The sequence below is a fragment of the Solanum tuberosum genome, unplaced genomic scaffold, assembly GCF_000226075.1.
Source record: "Solanum tuberosum cultivar DM 1-3 516 R44 unplaced genomic scaffold, SolTub_3.0 scf00123, whole genome shotgun sequence".
Taxonomy (NCBI): Eukaryota; Viridiplantae; Streptophyta; class Magnoliopsida; order Solanales; family Solanaceae; genus Solanum; species Solanum tuberosum.
This window is the reverse complement of record NW_006239048.1, coordinates 700,708-719,994: the sequence shown is the minus strand read 5'-3', so window position 1 is coordinate 719,994 and position 19,287 is coordinate 700,708. Positions and strand designations below refer to the sequence as shown.

Genomic DNA, 19,287 nt, shown 5'->3' with positions numbered 1-19,287 from the left:
AGAAATGAAGAAAATATTAAGGTAGGTGAATTATATTCTTTAGGAAATTAAAATCTTGAGTTATGTAACCTTAAACACCAACTACTTATATACTAATTAGTATTAGTATTACTACTTTGGATATGCTTTGTCTAATAAGATGGATTCCTATCATGTTGGGAAGTGGTAACACTTGTTATTTTAAATTTGAGTCTATTGAACAATGTACCTAGTCAAACATAGATAGAGTGCTATAGTAATTACTGGCCAGAGAGTGTATCTTGGGAGATTTATTCTAGTTTTACGTGAATTCATGTTTTCATTTTGTAGTGTTATAATTTTTAAAAAAATACGTAAATATAGATGTATGGATTCATACTCGAAATCATATGATGTCATGATGATTGGGTGTACCTCTCTAGGTGAAGTTAGAATCTTAAATCTTTTATCGATTTTGTTTTTTTTTTCTTCTAAAATTGGGTAATATCTCTTTAAATGGTTATTGATAACACTTTTGACGTTTTAATATCTTTCAAATTTTCAAGTTTGTTACATTGAAAATTCCTATAAGAAAATTGATTTAAGTTCAGTGATAAGAACCTAAAGGTTAAATCAGTCAAATTAATATTTTAAATCCACCTTTTCGTATAGTGCATTCATCTTCTCAAAATTCTAAATATGCTACTGATTCATCCGAACATAGTAACCTTAGCTCAAATACCATTATATGTGTTAAAAGATTGATTAATAATTATAAATAACAAACTTCAAACCTAGTAAATTAAATGTGTTGTGATAGGAGTCCGAACTCAAATTCATATGATGTGTTCGGTACGGAGGAAATCATTAATTTATTTTAAATTTCTTCATGTTTGGTTGGTCGAAAAAATTGTAAACATTTTCTTTAGGAAAACAAGTTTCTTAAAGACGAGTGATACAACTTCCCTAATGGAAGTGGGAAAAACAAGTTTCATATGTGACTTTCCATATTAATTGTGTTCTACTCATCCTCCAACCCCACCATCTCACACTCCTACGGTCCTACTCCTTTCATATTTATCTAAATTATATACAAATGTTTTTAGGATGATATTATTAGGGTCATCTCGGTCATAAGGCCACTATAACAACTGCTTGGGACACCAAAATTTTTAGGGCCCCCAATTTTTTCTAAAGAATTTTTTGGATAGAAAATATAATAGTAATTGTTTACTTTATTTAATGTGGAGGTCGTTGTAATAATTGAGAAATAGAATAGTGTTTAGTTAATTATAACATCATTTCTTTTATGTGGCTACTTATTTTGTTGACTTATTTATATCTTGATAATTATCATAAACCCACATTATTATTCTTACATTTACTTTTTTTACTCCTCTTTATATTCTTATTTCCTCATTATTGAGTATTCTAAAGTCTATTAAACAAATAAAACCTTTTGCATTATGCAATATACGTTATTGTGTGTTTTTAAAAAGATCAACTTTTTTTTTTGGTGTATTCTTTAAATTTCAAGCACTGCAACAAATCAATACTATTTTAATATCATTATATCAACTTATAAAATTCAGCACAACTATTTCAGTATCATTATATAAACTTTTCAAAGTTTAAAGTCAGATTTTATTATTCTAACTTTATATTATATATTTTCATTGAAAATTTTCATTGTTTGAATTCTTACTTCATAAGGTCTAGACATCATACTTTCTCTAAACTTCACTTGTAAAATTCATTGAGTATGTTATAACTATTCAATCAATACATATGACAACTAAAAAAATAAGATCTCGTAACGAAATTTGACTTTAGGCCTCCCAAACTTATTGAGATGGTCCTGAATATTATTACTTACGTATTAAATACAAAAAAAAATAATATAAAATTTACTTATTTTCCTAGAAAACCAGGTCGAAAAAACATTTTCACTCATATGAACACCTCTATAACTTTTAAATGTAAGATCACCATCTGGTCAAACTAATGATCTATGAAGACCTAGATAAAAGCAAAAATTAAAGAACAATTTGCAATATAGTAAACCAAGTTTTAATCAGCAGTCAATAATATAAAAGGCGTTAATTAGGGGATTTTTTTGGTCAACCCAATAAATGCTAATGCATGGCTGACTTGAGCAAAATTCTAACATGGGGAGTGATGAAAGTCTTCTATTCCTTTTTGGTAAGATTTGGTTGGCTATCATTTTATACTCTCTCCGTCTCATAATAGACAACATCTTACTAAAAATATTTATCTCATACTCCCTTCGTCTACTATAATTGTTACTCTCTTCGTTCAATAATAGTTGTCCATTATACTAAAAATAGTTGTTCAACAATATTTGTTCAATTTTAAAAATCAAGAAATAATTTACTTTTTGTGTCTATTTTACCCTTGCTATTTATCATTTGACACATTTCTCAAAACATTAAATTTAATAAATACAAAGGATAAAATAATAATATTACACTTATTATTTATTGTTTCTTAAGGGATGTGTCAAGTCAATAGTGGACAACTATTGTTGGACAGAGGGAGTATGTTTTTTTTTAGAGTCAAACTATAGAAACGTTGACTAACATTTTACAATGTATTTTTTCATTATATTGATATGAAAAAAAAATGCAATTTATAGTACTTTTCGTATAGTTTTTGAATATCTAATTTTTTTGTTTAAATTATCAAATTGATGCAATCTAATTTAACTTTCGAAAAGCGCAGCATGACAAATAAAAGTGAACGGAGAGAGTATTATTTGATCACTTAATAAATCAGGATAGAATCAATTATTTTTTCCCATTTTGCCCCTACATATAATTAATATGACCTTTGGAAGTTCAAACAAATTTGAAGATTCAAAATTTCTTTTTTTTTCAAGAAGCTAATTAATATGAAGAAAAAACAAAATAATAAAATTGATCGATTCATTCATAATTTCTTAATCCCCATATAAAATAGTAAATGATCATCTAATATAGGACAGAGGGAGTAGTAAGCTACAAAGTCAGAATATAATACTCCATGTTAATTTTTACTTATCCACTTTAATTATGCACGCCTTTTTGGAAAAACAATACTTAATATGAAAATTTTATCACAATATTTATATTAGTTAATGTATAATCTTAGATATTGAAAAATAATTTGATAAATAAGTTATGAATATTGAGGATAAAATATGAAAAATTATGTTTCTCTCTAAATATGAAAAAAAATAAAGGGAATAACAATTAACGGGTCATACTAATTAAGAAAGTACAACATGTGCTAATTAATTGACTTTAGAAAATTATTCACAAATCATTGGGACTTTACGTTGTCAAATAACATGCGCTAATGAAATTGTTATCGACTTTGAAATGGACTAACATAATTAAATAGACCTTTTTTTTTCTTCGATAGGGGACAAACTCCTATGTACAAGTTGATTTTAAAAAAAAATAACAGAGATTCTCCCTTAAAAGTAATATATTACTAACGTACATCAAGTGAATAAACTCAAAACTTTTTGAGAAAATTTCTTAAATATATATTTATGTTTGAGAATTTGTTCTATAATATTATATTTATTTCTTTTAAGACCATAATATCATCATAAAAGACCCACTCTATTCAACATTTTTAATTTTTTATAATGGTAATGTCCTCCTTTGAGTTCAATTAGAGGTTCCTAGAAATATCGAACTACTTGACAAACAATCAAATAGATGAGCACAAAATTTAATAAATAACCTCGAGTTAGTAAGTTAATTCATCAATATAATATAAAGAATTCAACAATCATGAAATAGTCATTGTCCTAAAATAAGTAGATTGTTTAGTTACACATCATTATCGTAAAATTCTAAATGAACAATCATACAAAATAAACTAGGAAAAAAGAACTTTAAAAAGATTCCTGATTCTGAAATTGTCCAAGAGACATCTCTTGAAGGTTGATTTAAAGTATCACCTAAGACTGGACACCATATAAAAAATGGAACGGTCGGATTGAAATGAATGGTTACTGAATTGGTTTGATCGGAATGTTGACTTGTATCGGGATGAATTGGATCGAAATAACTAGGATGAAAACGCGGTCCTATCCCATAGAGACCGAAATAAAATCGAAATGCATCAGAATGGAACGAAGCGGAATGGGATAAATGAGATGGTAAATAAAGTTATTAAAATATAATTAATTTTCTTGAGTCAACGAATACAAACTTTATATATATTTTGAATTATGAAATAGGAATGGATTTTATTTCCTAAGTTTTGAAATATTTAAAGTTTTATATTTTAGTAGTTTGTAAGTTAAGTACTATATTAAAGTATTTGTTTTCTAAGTTTTTTCAATTTATAAGTTTGTATGAGTTTGTAAGAGTTATTCTTTTTTCTAAGTTTTTCATTTATGTTAGGGAAAATGGTTCGAAATATATTCGAACTTTGACCAAAATTTTTGTACCAATTCCAAACTTTGGGCAGAACCTATTATCCCGCACTATTTAATAGTGTATTTTAAAAATATACAGGTGCTCACGTGGACATCATAAATATTATTCATTATAACTAGTAACTTGTCCTACTGGGCACTTATATCTTTAAAATACACTATTAATAGTGCAGGGGTAATATGTCCTGCCCAAAGTTTGGAATTGTTACAACAATTTCGATCAAAGTTCGAATATATTTCAAATATTTTTCCCTTTATGTTATAAGTTTTTAAGATTCGTAGTTTATAAGTTACTGCTTTAAATTTAAGTAACTTATGTTTACTAAATTTTTTCTTTTTCAAAAATTTTAAATTATAAGGTTCAAGTTCTTAAGTTAATAATATTTCAGCTTTATAAATTATAAGTTTGTAATTTAAAAACTCAAATAACTAAAAACAAATGCATTAAAAAACAGGTTAAAAACCAATCTATTTATTCAAATAATCACATATGTATTGCAATTTACAATTATTAGTAGAGTGCCTAATTTATGCAGCCATCTTCTAGAAAAAGTTCTGTTTCAACTAAGCCTTGAATTTAGTACTAATAGTTGTATAGTCATATAAAACTTTGTTCTAACCTAGCTAAAGATTGACCGTTATCAATCTCCGGTCTTGATAAAATTTGTTGACGGTCTTGAAATTCCATGTCATCATCACTATCACATCCAATGATTGAATCTAAGAAAACTTCATATTGACTATTTAACTTTGAAACTCCTTAATTTCTTCGCTTGGCATTGATCAAATCTCTAAACAACACAAATATCTCCAAACTGTCTTTTTCTAACAAATATATGTGATCTCCAATTTGAAAACTTGTCGCGCTAAAAAGCTGCCTCTGAAGCTATTGATAATTCTTGAATCGCTAGGACATCCTTCACCATCCTACATTATTGTAGTAAGACTGCAATGAACATCTTTCCCCCATTACCAAATCTGTGAGCCTTTGATTCTTCTAAAATTTCAAGGCGAATTCAAAACTTCAATCTATTGAGCTAGTAATTTCAAGGTTCTTATCACTGACGTACCAATTTAGGATATTTGCAATTATGCATTCAGAATTTAATATGTATTCGTTGAAATACAATGATTATCGCACTACATGTATCTATGCTATGCGTCGAATTCAGTTGAACTCAGCCGTTTCAGCATATATGCTCCTGCATCAACTTTTACGACAAATTATACTGTTCAAGAATGAAATTGATGTTTATAAAAAAATGAAGATGAATGATGAATTGATGAGTCTACTTGGTATATGAGGTCTGGGGATCAGAAATTTTGGGATGGGAAATTGATGCATTGTGGAACAACTTGAAAACCTTGTAAAAGACAAGAAGGTGAATAAATTGTTCAATTTCCATCCTTCAACTTATTGAACCAGTCACCATATCACATATTCACATTTAGAGTGTACAACATATAGTTCTCACATTAACAAATCTAAACCTCAAAACAGATGCAAAACAGGAAAAGATGCACAGAAAAACATAAATGTAAAAAACTGACTTCCCATGTACCAACTTTATGCCTGATTAATCAACATACTGGAGCAGGAGTGGGTTTCAGGATTGGTGGTAGGAAGTGGTCTGGTAACAGCTGCTAAGATATCAGCGTACCCAACAACTCCAACTAAATGGTCCTCATTCTCGGCATCAGTAACCCATACATGAGTTGCACGATGTGACAACATTTGAGCCATAACGGCAGCTAGTGAGCTTGTCTCCTTACATGTCAATGGTGCACTTCTGCCACGATACATGCTCCTAGAAACACTTAAAGATGAGTTTGTTGGATTGCTGACGAACCCAATACTCCTGCTGCTAAATTTTTTTGGCCTAACTATACCACCACGACTATTGGCTGTATTTGCATTTGTTACCATAGGATTGACTGCAAAATCAGGTAAGGAACTTGAGGAAATATTATCCTCAACACCCATCACGAATTGTCCGGCTGAAAAATTAGCTAAGGCCCATGCTGCAGCTAAGTAATCACACTTCCACAGTTTAGTGGCTGAAATCTCACCAATGATCTTATTGTAATCATCTGCCATAGGATCGATGACTGCAACTGCAGGGGGATCCGATGGTAGTTTTTGAGTGGCATCTATCGCTGGGCGTGATGCTTCTATTGAGCAGTAGTTTGGGTTAATGATTCCAAGGGAATAGATAGAGGAGAGAGGAATAGGGGCTAATGCACCAAGGCAACCAATAATAAAACGGATGATATCTTCTCTGGACAGACAACAGAATTTGTCACGAATGGGCACAGGGGAAGAAGTTGATGGACGGTTGGCATTGGCAGCCGGGTTAGAAGTATCAATGTTCTTTAGCCATTTGCCATTATAAAGAATTGAAAATCTCTTGCTCATGCCTCTCCATACAACACTTTTGGGAACAAGGAGTCGCTTCACACCTTGCTTCATCATCTCCAGTGCATCTATCAATCTGCAAAGTACAATAGATCAGCAATATAGCAATTAAAGAAATAGTTTCTACAAACTTTCATCGTCCACTCACTTTTCAGCAGCAAACTCATTGTATAATTCAACTGTCCTATTCACATATAAGTCGACTATTATAGGTAGTCGTACGGACCCTTGCAATACTGTTTAGTAAGATTTGGAAATAGTACTTAAATATATAGAGAGAGGGATAGGGGCAAACTCATTCCTATGTAACTTAGAAAAACTTGGAAATAGTACTTAATTATATAGTACTCTATAAGACAAAAAAAATTAATTATCATAAATAAAAGGTTTCATTTTTTTTACATTTTAGTTTGAGAAGTTAAAAGAGTAAGCAAACAAGGTTAAGTTTCTATCTGTCATTATTTATTACATATACTTATCCCTTTGGTTTTTATTACATTTGTTGTTTGTTTTTTTCTGTTTATGACAATTTTATATACTATTTTAAACTAAACTTTTCTAAATCAATTATTTTTATTTGTCTATGAAAAGAAATATTAAATTAATCAATCCTTAAAAGGGTTACTTTATAGCTTTGCATCTAAAAACGTTAAAAGAGTGAATTTCGAAAAAAATACATGAATTTCATTAAAATATTAATGATTTCTTAATAAGTTTTGGCTTTAGGCCACTTACTCTATTGATCTGCCCCACCACCCCACCCACCCATACCCCATGTCTCCCTCTCCTTTTCCCCCTTCTCAAACAGATCAATGCAGCTCTTTGGCTGAGTGCAAAGTACTCACGGATCAAGATCCTTCCTCTCTAGTTTCTATTCAGAACATTTTATTTTATACAAGGATGTATTTTTATTCTTCTAGGTATATTCTTTTAAGGGGTGGAAGTTGGGGGGTATGCTACTACTAACCAGAGATAAAATCTACACTCTGCAAAAGTACTAAAGGAAACGTTACTCAACAAGACTTTTTGGTGCTATTCTTCAATTTTTGCCTGAGCATTTACAAAATAGGAAGACTCCTTCAATAGGCTGGATTTATTACTAGAACCTAGTCATGTTAAGTGTAAAATTCAATTCACATTCTATTCTGAATGAGCAAGGTTCACGAAACCATCCACTCTACTCTTCATTCCAGGCATGAATCGTCCGACAACTGAGAGAGACCACAAATTGAATAATGATGTCAACCAGCTGATTAAATACATACATTCCAAAAGCTATCCGGTCGTAGCAGCTAATAATTAGTCCATTCAATACAGCATGAAAAAGCAAAGTTACGAAGTTCAAATACCTAACTACAGAATGATCAATTTTATGTTAATTTAGCAACATGACAGGAGTATAAGGACAAGATAGACCAATAAAGAAATCATGAACATTGTGAGTGGCAGCGAAGAGTTGTGGAAAAAGGTGATGCTAGAATATACCATTGACATGACATTATACAGGTAAGGTATGGATTTTCTTGAGTTTGCTCACAAAGGTTTTGCCATTATCCAATGAATATGGGGCTAATATATTAGCAACGTGCATGAAGAAGGAGTCATGAAGCTTTCTATTAGGTTGAAAACATGCATAACATTTGCTATTGTTTGTTCAGAGGGCGGTGAGAAGGGCAATAATTTCAAACTGACAGAGAAGAGGGAAAGGAAAAACAGCTTTCGGCATTGTTTGCCTTGGAATATATGGTGCAGCTAGATTAAGATGAATGTCATACACAACAAGCAATTAAAAATCACAAATAGACACCTGATTCAAAAGAAGAGGTATAAGGGGCCTGAGGCTAAGAAGTTGCAAAGATTAAAGAACTACAGGTAATGTGTTCTCTAATCTCTACATATGAGTAAGTGCATCAAGAAGAAAGAGGACTTGACAACAGGTAATTGTTTCTATCTTTACAGTTAGGGATAATTTCATAGACCTGCCCTCTGATTTTTCTCCATAACACTAATTCATTAAATAAAAGTAATTATAGTCTCACCAACTTTTTCCTTTCCGACAATCTTTTAATTAACTAATTTATTTCCTTTGGAATATAAGAGAAGAACTAATATCCAGGCCGCATTCTCCTTCCTCTCTTCCTCCACAAAAAAATATCTTCATCAACTGCAATCTGTCTACTCAATGCCCTATAGACTTCTGAAAAAACTAAACTTCTCATTCCCACTGTTAGAATTCACAGTCTCTGTAATTTTCCATGCATTACTAGCATACTTTGACGTAGTGTTTGAAAAACGACTGTCTTTACTCTCTCCCAAACACACCAAGACCTTATTCTAGATCTATGGTGAAGATTCTTTTATCCACTTTTCAATTGTTGAACCCGAATCAAATAAATTATACACTTAATTTAGGTAAGGTTAGAATAACAATACATCAATTTCAACATATTTTCTTAAATATTAGTGAAGTTTTTCATTGAAGCAGCTTCAAGAAGCTATATGGACATTGAAGTCAATAGAGACGCATGCTGAAGTTGAAGAAACAGTTTTTCTGGAGGAAGAGAGGAGGAAAACACGGGCATGGATATTAGAACTTCTTTTTATATTCCAAAGGAATTTAATTAGTTAATTAAAAGATTGTAGCGAAAGGCAAATTGGTAAGATTGTAATTACTTTTATTCAATGATAAACAGTTTAAAACAATTGTTACAAAGAAATCAAAATAAGACAGCTAAGCGTTATATTGTAAACCACAAGAAAGGTTAGTGTTATGGAGCGCAACCAGAGGGGAGGTCTCTGAAATTATCCCTTACATTTATTAATATCAGAAACTCTGATCAGCCAAAGAGGTCACCATTACTATTTACTGGTGATGGAGACACTGTCTTATTCTTAAAACAGCTTCAAAACTTAGCTGGATAAGAGGCTTCAGAATTGAAGGAAATGCTGGGGATACGTTAGAGGTTTTACACATTATATGCAGATGATACATTAATATGTGTGATGCAGAGAAGGAACAACTACAACATCTAAAAATAATATGTAGACATTTGAAGCCGTTGGTCGACAGCACATAAACTTGGCCAAAAGCAGCATATTCTCAGCGCAATGAAGACTGCCAAATTTCTGAATTAGCCAGAAATTTGGGCTGACAAATGAGTGAATTCCCTGCAACATACTTGGGTCCTCCACTATGCTCCAAGTGGTGAGGCAAGGAGTGATTAAGAACTGAAAAGCTAAGCTAGCACCCTGGAAGAAGGCATATCATTTGGCGGATGAATGACACTTATGAAAAGTGCTTTAGATGGAATTCCAACATAAGGGACTTCTCAATTTAAGCATAGACAACAAGAGACCTGCTAATGAGATTTGGGATGACAAGATCAGAAATACCCGATCCGGGGAATAAAAAGAAGGATGATACGGGAAAGTCCAACAGAGCTGACACAGTATAGAAGATCAATGGTGCTCCAATACCGTGACAAGCTCATCTGGAAACCCATAAGAGGTTTATGGGTGAAGTTGAGCACTGACAAGGATGCAGATTGGAAATGGCATCACGACCAGAATTTGGCATGGTATATGGATAAACCAGGCCCCCATTCAAGGAAATTTTTCCCGATATTTTTGATCTGATATGTAAAGCTGCATAAAGTTGCAGAGACAGAATCTGGGTTCTGAGCTTAAGGAGACATATACAAAGATTTGGAGTTGGGAAGTATAACTCTTATGTTGGAAATACTAGAGAACATGCAACTTCTGGAAACAAAGACATACAGGAGTAGTGGAAATACAATAAAGATAGCACACTCTCGCTCATACTATCAGTGGTCAATGAAGAGTGGTAAAGATGAGCAATTCATCTTGTTCAAAGACAATTTCCATACAAATGATCCACCAAAAGTCATATGTTTTGGATGGATGGTTACGTAGAAAATCTGTCTAAAGAGGAAAAGTAGATTCAAGCAATGTAACAGATACTTTTTATGCAAAGATAGTCCTGAAACTGAAGAACTTTTATTTTTCCTATTGCTAGGTAAAAAGGAAAAATGGAGTGTTTCCTAAATCCTAGGGCATGCAATGGGTGGTTCTAAAGGAATCTCAGAGAACCAACACAACACAGCATAGATAAATTAATCTTGCAATATGGCATTTCTGTTGTAGAGGAGACACAGATAAATTCAAATTCATGTGAGGAGACATTGATAAATTTAAATTCATGTGAAGGAGACATCGATAAATTCAAATTCAATCACATGAAACACTGCATAAGTCAACTCTCCAAAACTTTAACTAAATTAGCCTAATTTCTAACTTACAAAACTCCACCAGTCAATCAATTAATTATTGGCAGATCTGTCTGGCCAGGTAGACACCAGAAATATATACACACACCTATGGGACCCTTTTTTATCCTTTTAATTATATGGCATTTCAATTTTTCATGTCCTGTGTAATATCCACTAACTATACACTATACAGATTGGTACAGATGAAGTGAGTGATTACTTATGAGCTGAATTATGAATAATACTTTACTGCGCTTTGCCAATAAAAACACTATTTCCTCTGTCCCAATTGTAAAAAGGAACTCAATCCATTCTATTTTTTGAAGTAAATTTTTCAATAATTCAAACTAATCAAACTAAAAATTTCTTTCTTTTTGATGACTGTGATGTCCGGACCAGCTTGCACCTAACTCCAGAGGATACCTACCACCTCCCACCGGCAAAAGGTAGCAAGTAACTCTGTTATTCAAATTTGAAATTCTGATGTCATGTTTTTCTCAACCAAGGTAACTTTTCAACCATCATTCTAACAGCTATCTTCTACTTACATTAATAGAATTTATAAGACAACAGCATCATCATAAACTTTACATAAAGTCGAGTATATACCACAGCAGTATTCCTAATGATTGGCAATGAACACAATAATCAAAGGCAGTTTCAAAAGTAAGGAGACTAACCTGGTGGCAGGATCAAGCTCCTTGAGCAAAGAATTATCAGGAAGCACAACCTCAGAAACAGGAGTCTTCATAGCTTTCTCCTGATCAGCCAAACATTCCTCTCTAGCCAAAAATGCAACAATATCAAGAGAATTAAGAATACCCACAAACCTTTTTCGCCTCATCTCTGCATTCTCAATCAAACCCTTTTGAGATCTCGTCTTCCACACTGGTATCCCACATTCCGTAGACTCCCCAATAGCCCTTATAGCAGCCTCCACTGTTTGTGTCTCCGTAAATTCAACTAACTCCGGTTTTCCCACTGTCAGATCCCCAACCACATGATACAAAAATACCGATGCCATTACAACTCAAATTCACCAAAACAGATAATTTTCTACGGACAAATTGTAAAACAAGAAGATAAGGGTTTAAAATTGTGTAAATTTCGCAAGAATTTTTATGTGAATAAAGATCCGGATTTGAAGGGGAAAAAGAATTATGGGTCCTAAAAGAGGGAATGGAGGAAGATAAGGAGAAGATGAAAACGGGTAATGCGGAATCTGACAAGAGAAGTAGTAATACTAAAGTGAGATAAAGGTAGAAGATTGGCCATGGAAGCTGAGATTAACAAGCCAAATAAAAGCAAGGCCCATGAAAACTTGGAACTAATTTTCTGGTAAAATTTTGGTAAAGAGGTAAAGGAGATTCTAGAAAAGTGAGGGAAGCAAAGGTCAAGTGGTCAAACAAGATTGACATGTCTCAATAATTGAGTAATCATACAAAATTTATTATTATTGAGATATTTTCAATCAAGATGGCAAAAGATAACTACTACGAATTTATTGCATAGGAATTTGATTTGATGTGGATGATTTTGCAACACAAATTCCTCCAATAATAATCAAACTCTTCTTTTATTGTAATACTTGTTATATCAGATATATGTAGTACTTGTTTATTTTACGCTAGGTAAATTACTCTTGCTTTGCATAGAATCGAACTATTTTATTAAGCTTACATATGATCATTCGGTAATATTCATAATTTCGATACATACACTACATTATCAAGAACATTTTATCTTAAGGCAAAACGTTCCTTCGAAATCTGAAAGTCCTATATTTTTTCAATTTTCATTTTGTTATACAAAAATTATGAGTCATAGAGTTTTAAGTATAAGAAAGAAGTCTAAGAAAATTTCCATGGAATAGTTGGTCAAAAGTAACGAAATTTTCTAAATTCCAAGAAGTTGTAAAGAACAACATCAGACATTAAAGTAGAGACCAAAAAGCCTCGAACAACAACACTCCCAAGTAATGTGGAACATCACGTCCATACAAGAACATAATTAATTAAATTCAAATGGAGGACTTTCGGCTCCTTTCTTATGAACCTCCATCAATCTCTTTTTTATTATAGTAACTGTGGCAAGCAAGAGAGCAATTTGTTTGGTTCTTTTAACAAACTTCACCATTGGTTTCGTATTAGTGATCACATATTTGTTGTTGTGTGGTATCAAATATAGCTCAACCCACAAGAAATTTTCCCAAAAAGTATAAGAAGAAACTTGTAGAAAGGGACAAAAGAGAAGATCAATTTTCAATAATTCTTATGGGAATTCTTAATAGAGTTCAACAAAAGTCACCGAAATAGCAAAAAGAAATTGCAATAGTTACATGAATCAATATGACTTATAGTAAAAGATTAAGCTTCATAAAATAGGAGGAAGAAAATTTTGAGGAATAAAACACACTTCATAAGAAGTTTAATTAATGTATTTGAATTCGACTCCCTTATAGTGGAAAAAATCTATAAATAATAGTGGCAAAAATAAAAGTTTTGTTTACTAAAACCCAAATGTAATGAATTCAACCATTCCAGTAGCATTATGAGTTGTGGACTGAGAGGTGCAAGAGTAGTAATGTCACATTGCAATTGAAATCAATTTTCTTTGTTTATATGAAGTAACTTGTAGAAAGGGACAAAAGAGAAGATCAATTTTCAATCATCCTTGTTGGAATTTTTAACAGAGTTCAAAAAAAGACACCAAATTAGCAAAAAGAAGCGCAATAGTTACATGAATCACTATGACTTACAGTAAAGATTAAGCTTAATAAAATAGGAGGAAGAAAACTTTAAGGAAAGAAACACACTTTAAGTTTTGTTTTCTAAAGAACCAATTGTAATGAATTCAACCATTTGTAACACCTCGGATTTGTAAAGGAAAACATTTCCTCATTTAGCCAAATTGGAGAAGGGCAGTATGCAGGGGCGGATCCACATGGGGCTGCCCGGGTGCTTGAGCACCCATTAAGCTCGTATCAAACTATATATATTTATATCAAAATTAAGGCAGTATCGTATAAAATAAAAGGCGAGCACCCAATAAACAAATGTATTAGTTGGTGCGGTGGTTGTAAATGGGTTCTCAAGGTCTTACCTTGCTTAAATGCCCAAGGTCGATTCCTTGTAGTGGCATTCTTTTTATTTTAAAATCAGCTCTTTTCTTTCTACCTTTTCTTTTTTCCCTTTTCACGAATTGTCCTATTTCTAATTTTTCTAAAACAAAATTCTTTTTTCAAGATAATTTTTATTCTAATTTTTCTTATTGATTTTTTTCGCTATCTTATATAAATATAATTATCTTTCTTATGACAAGTGTTAAATTTATACATTTATATTTTATGATTGATAGCTTAAAAAGTAACCAAGATCTTAAAATCTTGAATCGGTCATGCTCATGTCTATTATGTAACTTAATCTCCAAAAAATATAAATGGTCATGATCTTCCATGTCTATTAACTTTTTCTTTCTCATCAGTCTAATTAGGAAAAATAAAAGGGAAGGAAAAAACCAATTTGTTCTAGCGCCTTTATTTCAGTTCTCCAATTCAAAAGCGAAAAAGTCTTCCTTCTCACTGGTTTGCCTTTTTTGTAACCACAATTGTTTGTGACTCCTCCTATTTTTCTTGAACCAATCCAAATATTCCAATTGTATATTGCATTGAATTGAAAAAAAATAACACCTATGTTGACGAATTTTAGCTCGCAATTATGCTCTTTGGTTGATATAAGTTAAAAACAGTGAGCACCCATAGCCGTAAATTCCTGGATCCGCCACTGGCAATATGATCGCCAAAGTAACTTGGTGATCCGCCAAAGTGACTTGGCGATCCGCTAAGTCCAACCAACCTCTCCTAGTGGACTGCCTCCATGGCCCAAGCTACTGGAAATTTGGGCGAGCCAGGTCGGGCTCGCCTTTCCAGTCGGGGCATCGCCAAAGGGTCCCTCCCCATCGCCTAGTAGCCTGCCTCCTTAGGTGACTCACTGGAAAATTAGGCGAGCCAAGGGCACACTTGGCAAGTCACCAAGTGCCTTTGGGCGAGCTCCAGCGTGGGGTTTCTCAGTTTTTAAGTTGGGGTCCTTAGTGTCTTTTCATAATTTTCTTAAGGCTATACTACGTCGTTTTACCCTTCACCTAGAAAAGTATACAAGCATTCTATTCCCAAATTTCCTCCAACTCAAGTCATTCTCTCAAGAACCAAAAAGAAAACCCCAAGATCTTTCTCTCAAATATTTCTCTGAACTTGAAGAAGATGAAAGAAGTTCAAGCTAGGATCAAGGTCAAGTCTCCAATCCTCTAGCAATTGTGGGCCTTGTGATTAAGGTATGATGACTTTTCATCCATGGAGCCCTATGATTTCCCCAATTTAGAAGAAGAATTCCCCAATTCTAGTTAGGGTTTCTTCTAATGTTATGGGTATTGATCCAATTGAGTGGATTATGATTGTTTATGATTGAATTGATAGAATTACGTGTTTTTAGGATGAATTTACATGTATCCATGCCTAACCCATGTCTAGAATGATGAACTTGATGTAAATGGGTTTTATGCCATGAAAGGGGAAATTGAGGATTTAGATGTATTCTTCTAGGATTGATGAGATACATTGTAGATTGCTTGAGATTAGAGTATATAGATATGAATTGCTTAAGAGTGAAGCATGTAGACATGAATTGATTGAAATCAAGTATATACGATGAATTATGACTTGTAGGCTTTGAGATTAGAATTGTCTTGAGAATAAGGTGTCATGACCTGAGTCTACATCCTGGACGTGGCCGGCACTCGAGAATCATTCTTGGTTCCCAAGCGAACCCTCATCCTAGTTGACTATAAGCGGAAGACTAACTCAAGCATACAAAAGCTTAAAAACTGAATAAAATTCATGAAACTCAAATACAAAGCTTTAACTCAAATGATTTACTCTGAATATAAATAAAATATTCAACCAGCCAACAAATTCTTTTTCATTTTTTTTTTTTGGCATTTGAAATACTTTTTATTATAGTTCTATATTATATATATCTCTCATTCTATATTTATTTCAAATTCTAATTGTTTAATGGAATGGTTAGTTATATCTAATGAGACATTCCTCCGCTTTCAGGGGAAAGTGAAGATAAAAAACAAGAATCGATCGTTCAAGTATTCCAAATTGTATGGCAAAATGACAGGAAGCGAGACATATAGATCGAGTATATATCCATATATATTGAATTGCGGCTGGAATCAGAAACTGAAAAAAAAACCAGGTCTCTTGTTTCCAATTTTTTTCTTAATCAACCCTAGGTGATGACAGTTCTGGCAAATTAGGCAACTCAAGTCTTTAAAAAATTTTATAAGATAAATGAAACAGCCTTCTCAAACTCTACTGTCTATCTATGAAGCCTCTAAATGACAAAGATAGAAGTCGGGACAAGACCCACGACATCCTGACGAAACTGAAAAGTAAATGAAATCCTCCGGAAGCAAAGAGGCTTGCCATAGCTAACTGGGACTACAAGTGGTATCAACGAAGCGCATGTTGATGATCCTGAATATATGTATCTGCATCATGAAACGATGCAGGCTATGATACTCAACTCAAAGGTTAGATACTCAACTCAAAGATATGATACTCAACTCAAAGGTTAGATACTCAACTCAAAGATATGATACTCAACTCAAAGGTTAGATACTCAACTCAAAGATATGATACTCAACTCAAAGGTTAGATACTCAACTCAAAGATATGATACTCAACTCAAAGGTTAGATACTCAACTCAAAGATATGATACTCAACTCAAAGGTTAGATACTCAACTCAAAGATATGATACTCAACTCAAAGGTTAGATACTCAACTCAAAGATATGATACTCAACTCAAAGGTAATCAACTCAAGACACTCAACTCAAGTTAAAGCAACAATAAAAGATGCGATATATGGAAAACTTTTAAAACAATAGATAGCAACTCAATGTATTGAAGAATACAATAATAACTTAGTTTCTATGCAAAAATACAATATAACTCTGTGGGAGATTCTCTAACCGACAACCATCACTATAATCTATGTGATGATACATCGTCTCACCCATACTGCCAGAACTGTCATATACTTTGCTGGGTATAGAACCTCTCAACTAAGTGGATCCACTAGTCTATGCTAAAAATTATTAAGGAATCATCTAAAAAGTATGACCCTTTCTACCCACATTGACTACATGGTTTATGGAGACTTGAGTTATCTTAACTCGTTCTCATATCGGTGCTCAATACTACTCCCAAAAATATACTCAACTCATATGTTTAAAAACATAACTCTTTCTGTGATTTGAGATTATTACTCAAAATCTTTCTCTAAAAAGAGATGTTACTCAAACTGCTCAAAACTCTTCTGGAAATCTTAGTTTCCTCCTCTTTTAAATGTGAAAACATTTACTCTTGGGACTACTTAGTTCTCATATATCATTTTTAAGAAAATGAACTCGACTCTACTCTTTCTCAACTCAAGTGCTCACGTCTTAAAACAAGTTCAGAAAATTTGTAAAATGACTTCTCAGAATAAAGTTCATGCCGAATTATGGACGTGAACGACTTAATTCGAGGTTTTAAATAACCACATGTAGAATTCAATACTCGAGACTCAAAAACTCAAGAACTTCAATGGTAATACTCGTTTCAAGAATGCTTAACTCAAAGGGTTCATGCGGAATTATGGGTATGAACTACTCAACTCAAGGACTCAAAGATACTTCTAATCTCCAAACTGCTCGACTTATAAGACTCATGCAGAATTATGGGCATGAACAACTCAACTCAAGGACTCCATAGGTAATATGTAATAGTCCCATGATTAGGAATAAAATCTCAAAATGGATTAGGAACTCCATACTCAAAACTTAGAACTTGAAGATACTACTCCTCTCAAAGATACTCAATCTATGGAGTTCATGCGAAATTTATAAGCATGAACGACTTGAATCAAGGGTCTAAAGAACATTATGGAACTCATGTATACGACTCTACTCATTCTCATACTTACTTCCTCAAAACTTAGCTCAAATAGATAATGGATCTCAAAGGATTCACAATTGAACTCAAAAACTTTCTTGAACTCTATTCTTAACTCTCTCTTGAATTTGAATTATGAATTCAAGAGTTATGGTTCATGATATGAAGGATCTCGTGATGATAAAGTAGACTCATGAATACATTCTCCTCACTCTCATACTCACTTGCTAGAGTCTTGAAACAAGTTATTAGAAATGGTAGAAGACTCTTCAAAAAGATTCAAAGGGACTTTCTCAAAATATTCCGAAGAACTCTCAAAACTTAAATCTTAAATCTACCTTGATTTTGAATTATGAATTCAAGGTTATGATTCACGTTATGAATGATTTATAGGTGTTTAGAAGTAGTTTAGAGTGATTAGAATCAAAGGGAGTGAAGGTACACTCAAAAGGGACTCAAACGGGACAACCGACGAAAAAGAAGTTGGGGCAGGCGACCTGCCGCATTCCTGGTGTGGGGTGCCAGCCCCAAACTTCAGAGACATATTTGTGGTGCATTGCTGTGGTGCCGCCTCAACCTTTCCCCATGCAAATTTTTGACAAATTTCATCTCCCGCTTTCTGATCCTAAATCAATTCTAATTGATTTCTTTTTCCAAGTTTTTCTTAGATTCAATTACCCGACCTAAGTACACACTAATCTACTCAAAACAACACTCAAATCACTAACTTTCATCTCAAGAATTCATCAAAATCCCCACAAAACAAGATTTATGATGAACTTCAAGAACACCTATCAAGTACTTAAATCCTTCAACTTTTGAGAATGAAATTACACTGAAAATAACATGATTGGCGTGTGGGTGAATGAACCCAACACTATGGAAACTTACATACCTCTTAGAAAATCTGCAACAAAACTCAAGAACCTCGACGAACGCTTTGATTCTTTCCTCTTTTCTCTCCTTGAACTCCCAACTAAAACCCTAGGCGTATATTTGTATTATAAAATTGAACCTAATCATATTAGACCCCTAAAACCTTACTAAAAGTGAATTAAATCTGATTGGGTAAGGAAAAGACCAAAATACCCCTCACTATTTTTGGTAGATTTCCTTAATTGGACAGCCTGACTTCAAAAGGGCATATCTCACTCATCTGACCTCAAA

At 32.9% G+C, this 19,287-nt stretch overlaps 1 protein-coding gene across 1 annotated transcript; it reads right to left on the bottom strand.

Moving 5' to 3' along the window:
- Positions 1-5,793: 5,793 nt before the first annotated feature.
- LOC102604968 (CBS domain-containing protein CBSX6) lies at positions 5,794-12,567 on the bottom strand. Its single transcript, XM_006350337.2, has 2 exons — positions 11,800-12,567; positions 5,794-6,906 (listed from the first exon to the last, which is right to left on the bottom strand). The coding sequence occupies exons 1-2, from the start codon at positions 12,141-12,143 to the stop codon at positions 5,982-5,984; spliced, it is 1,269 nt and encodes a 422-aa protein (XP_006350399.1). The 5' UTR covers positions 12,144-12,567; the 3' UTR covers positions 5,794-5,981.
- Between the last annotated feature and the right edge of the window lie 6,720 nt (positions 12,568-19,287).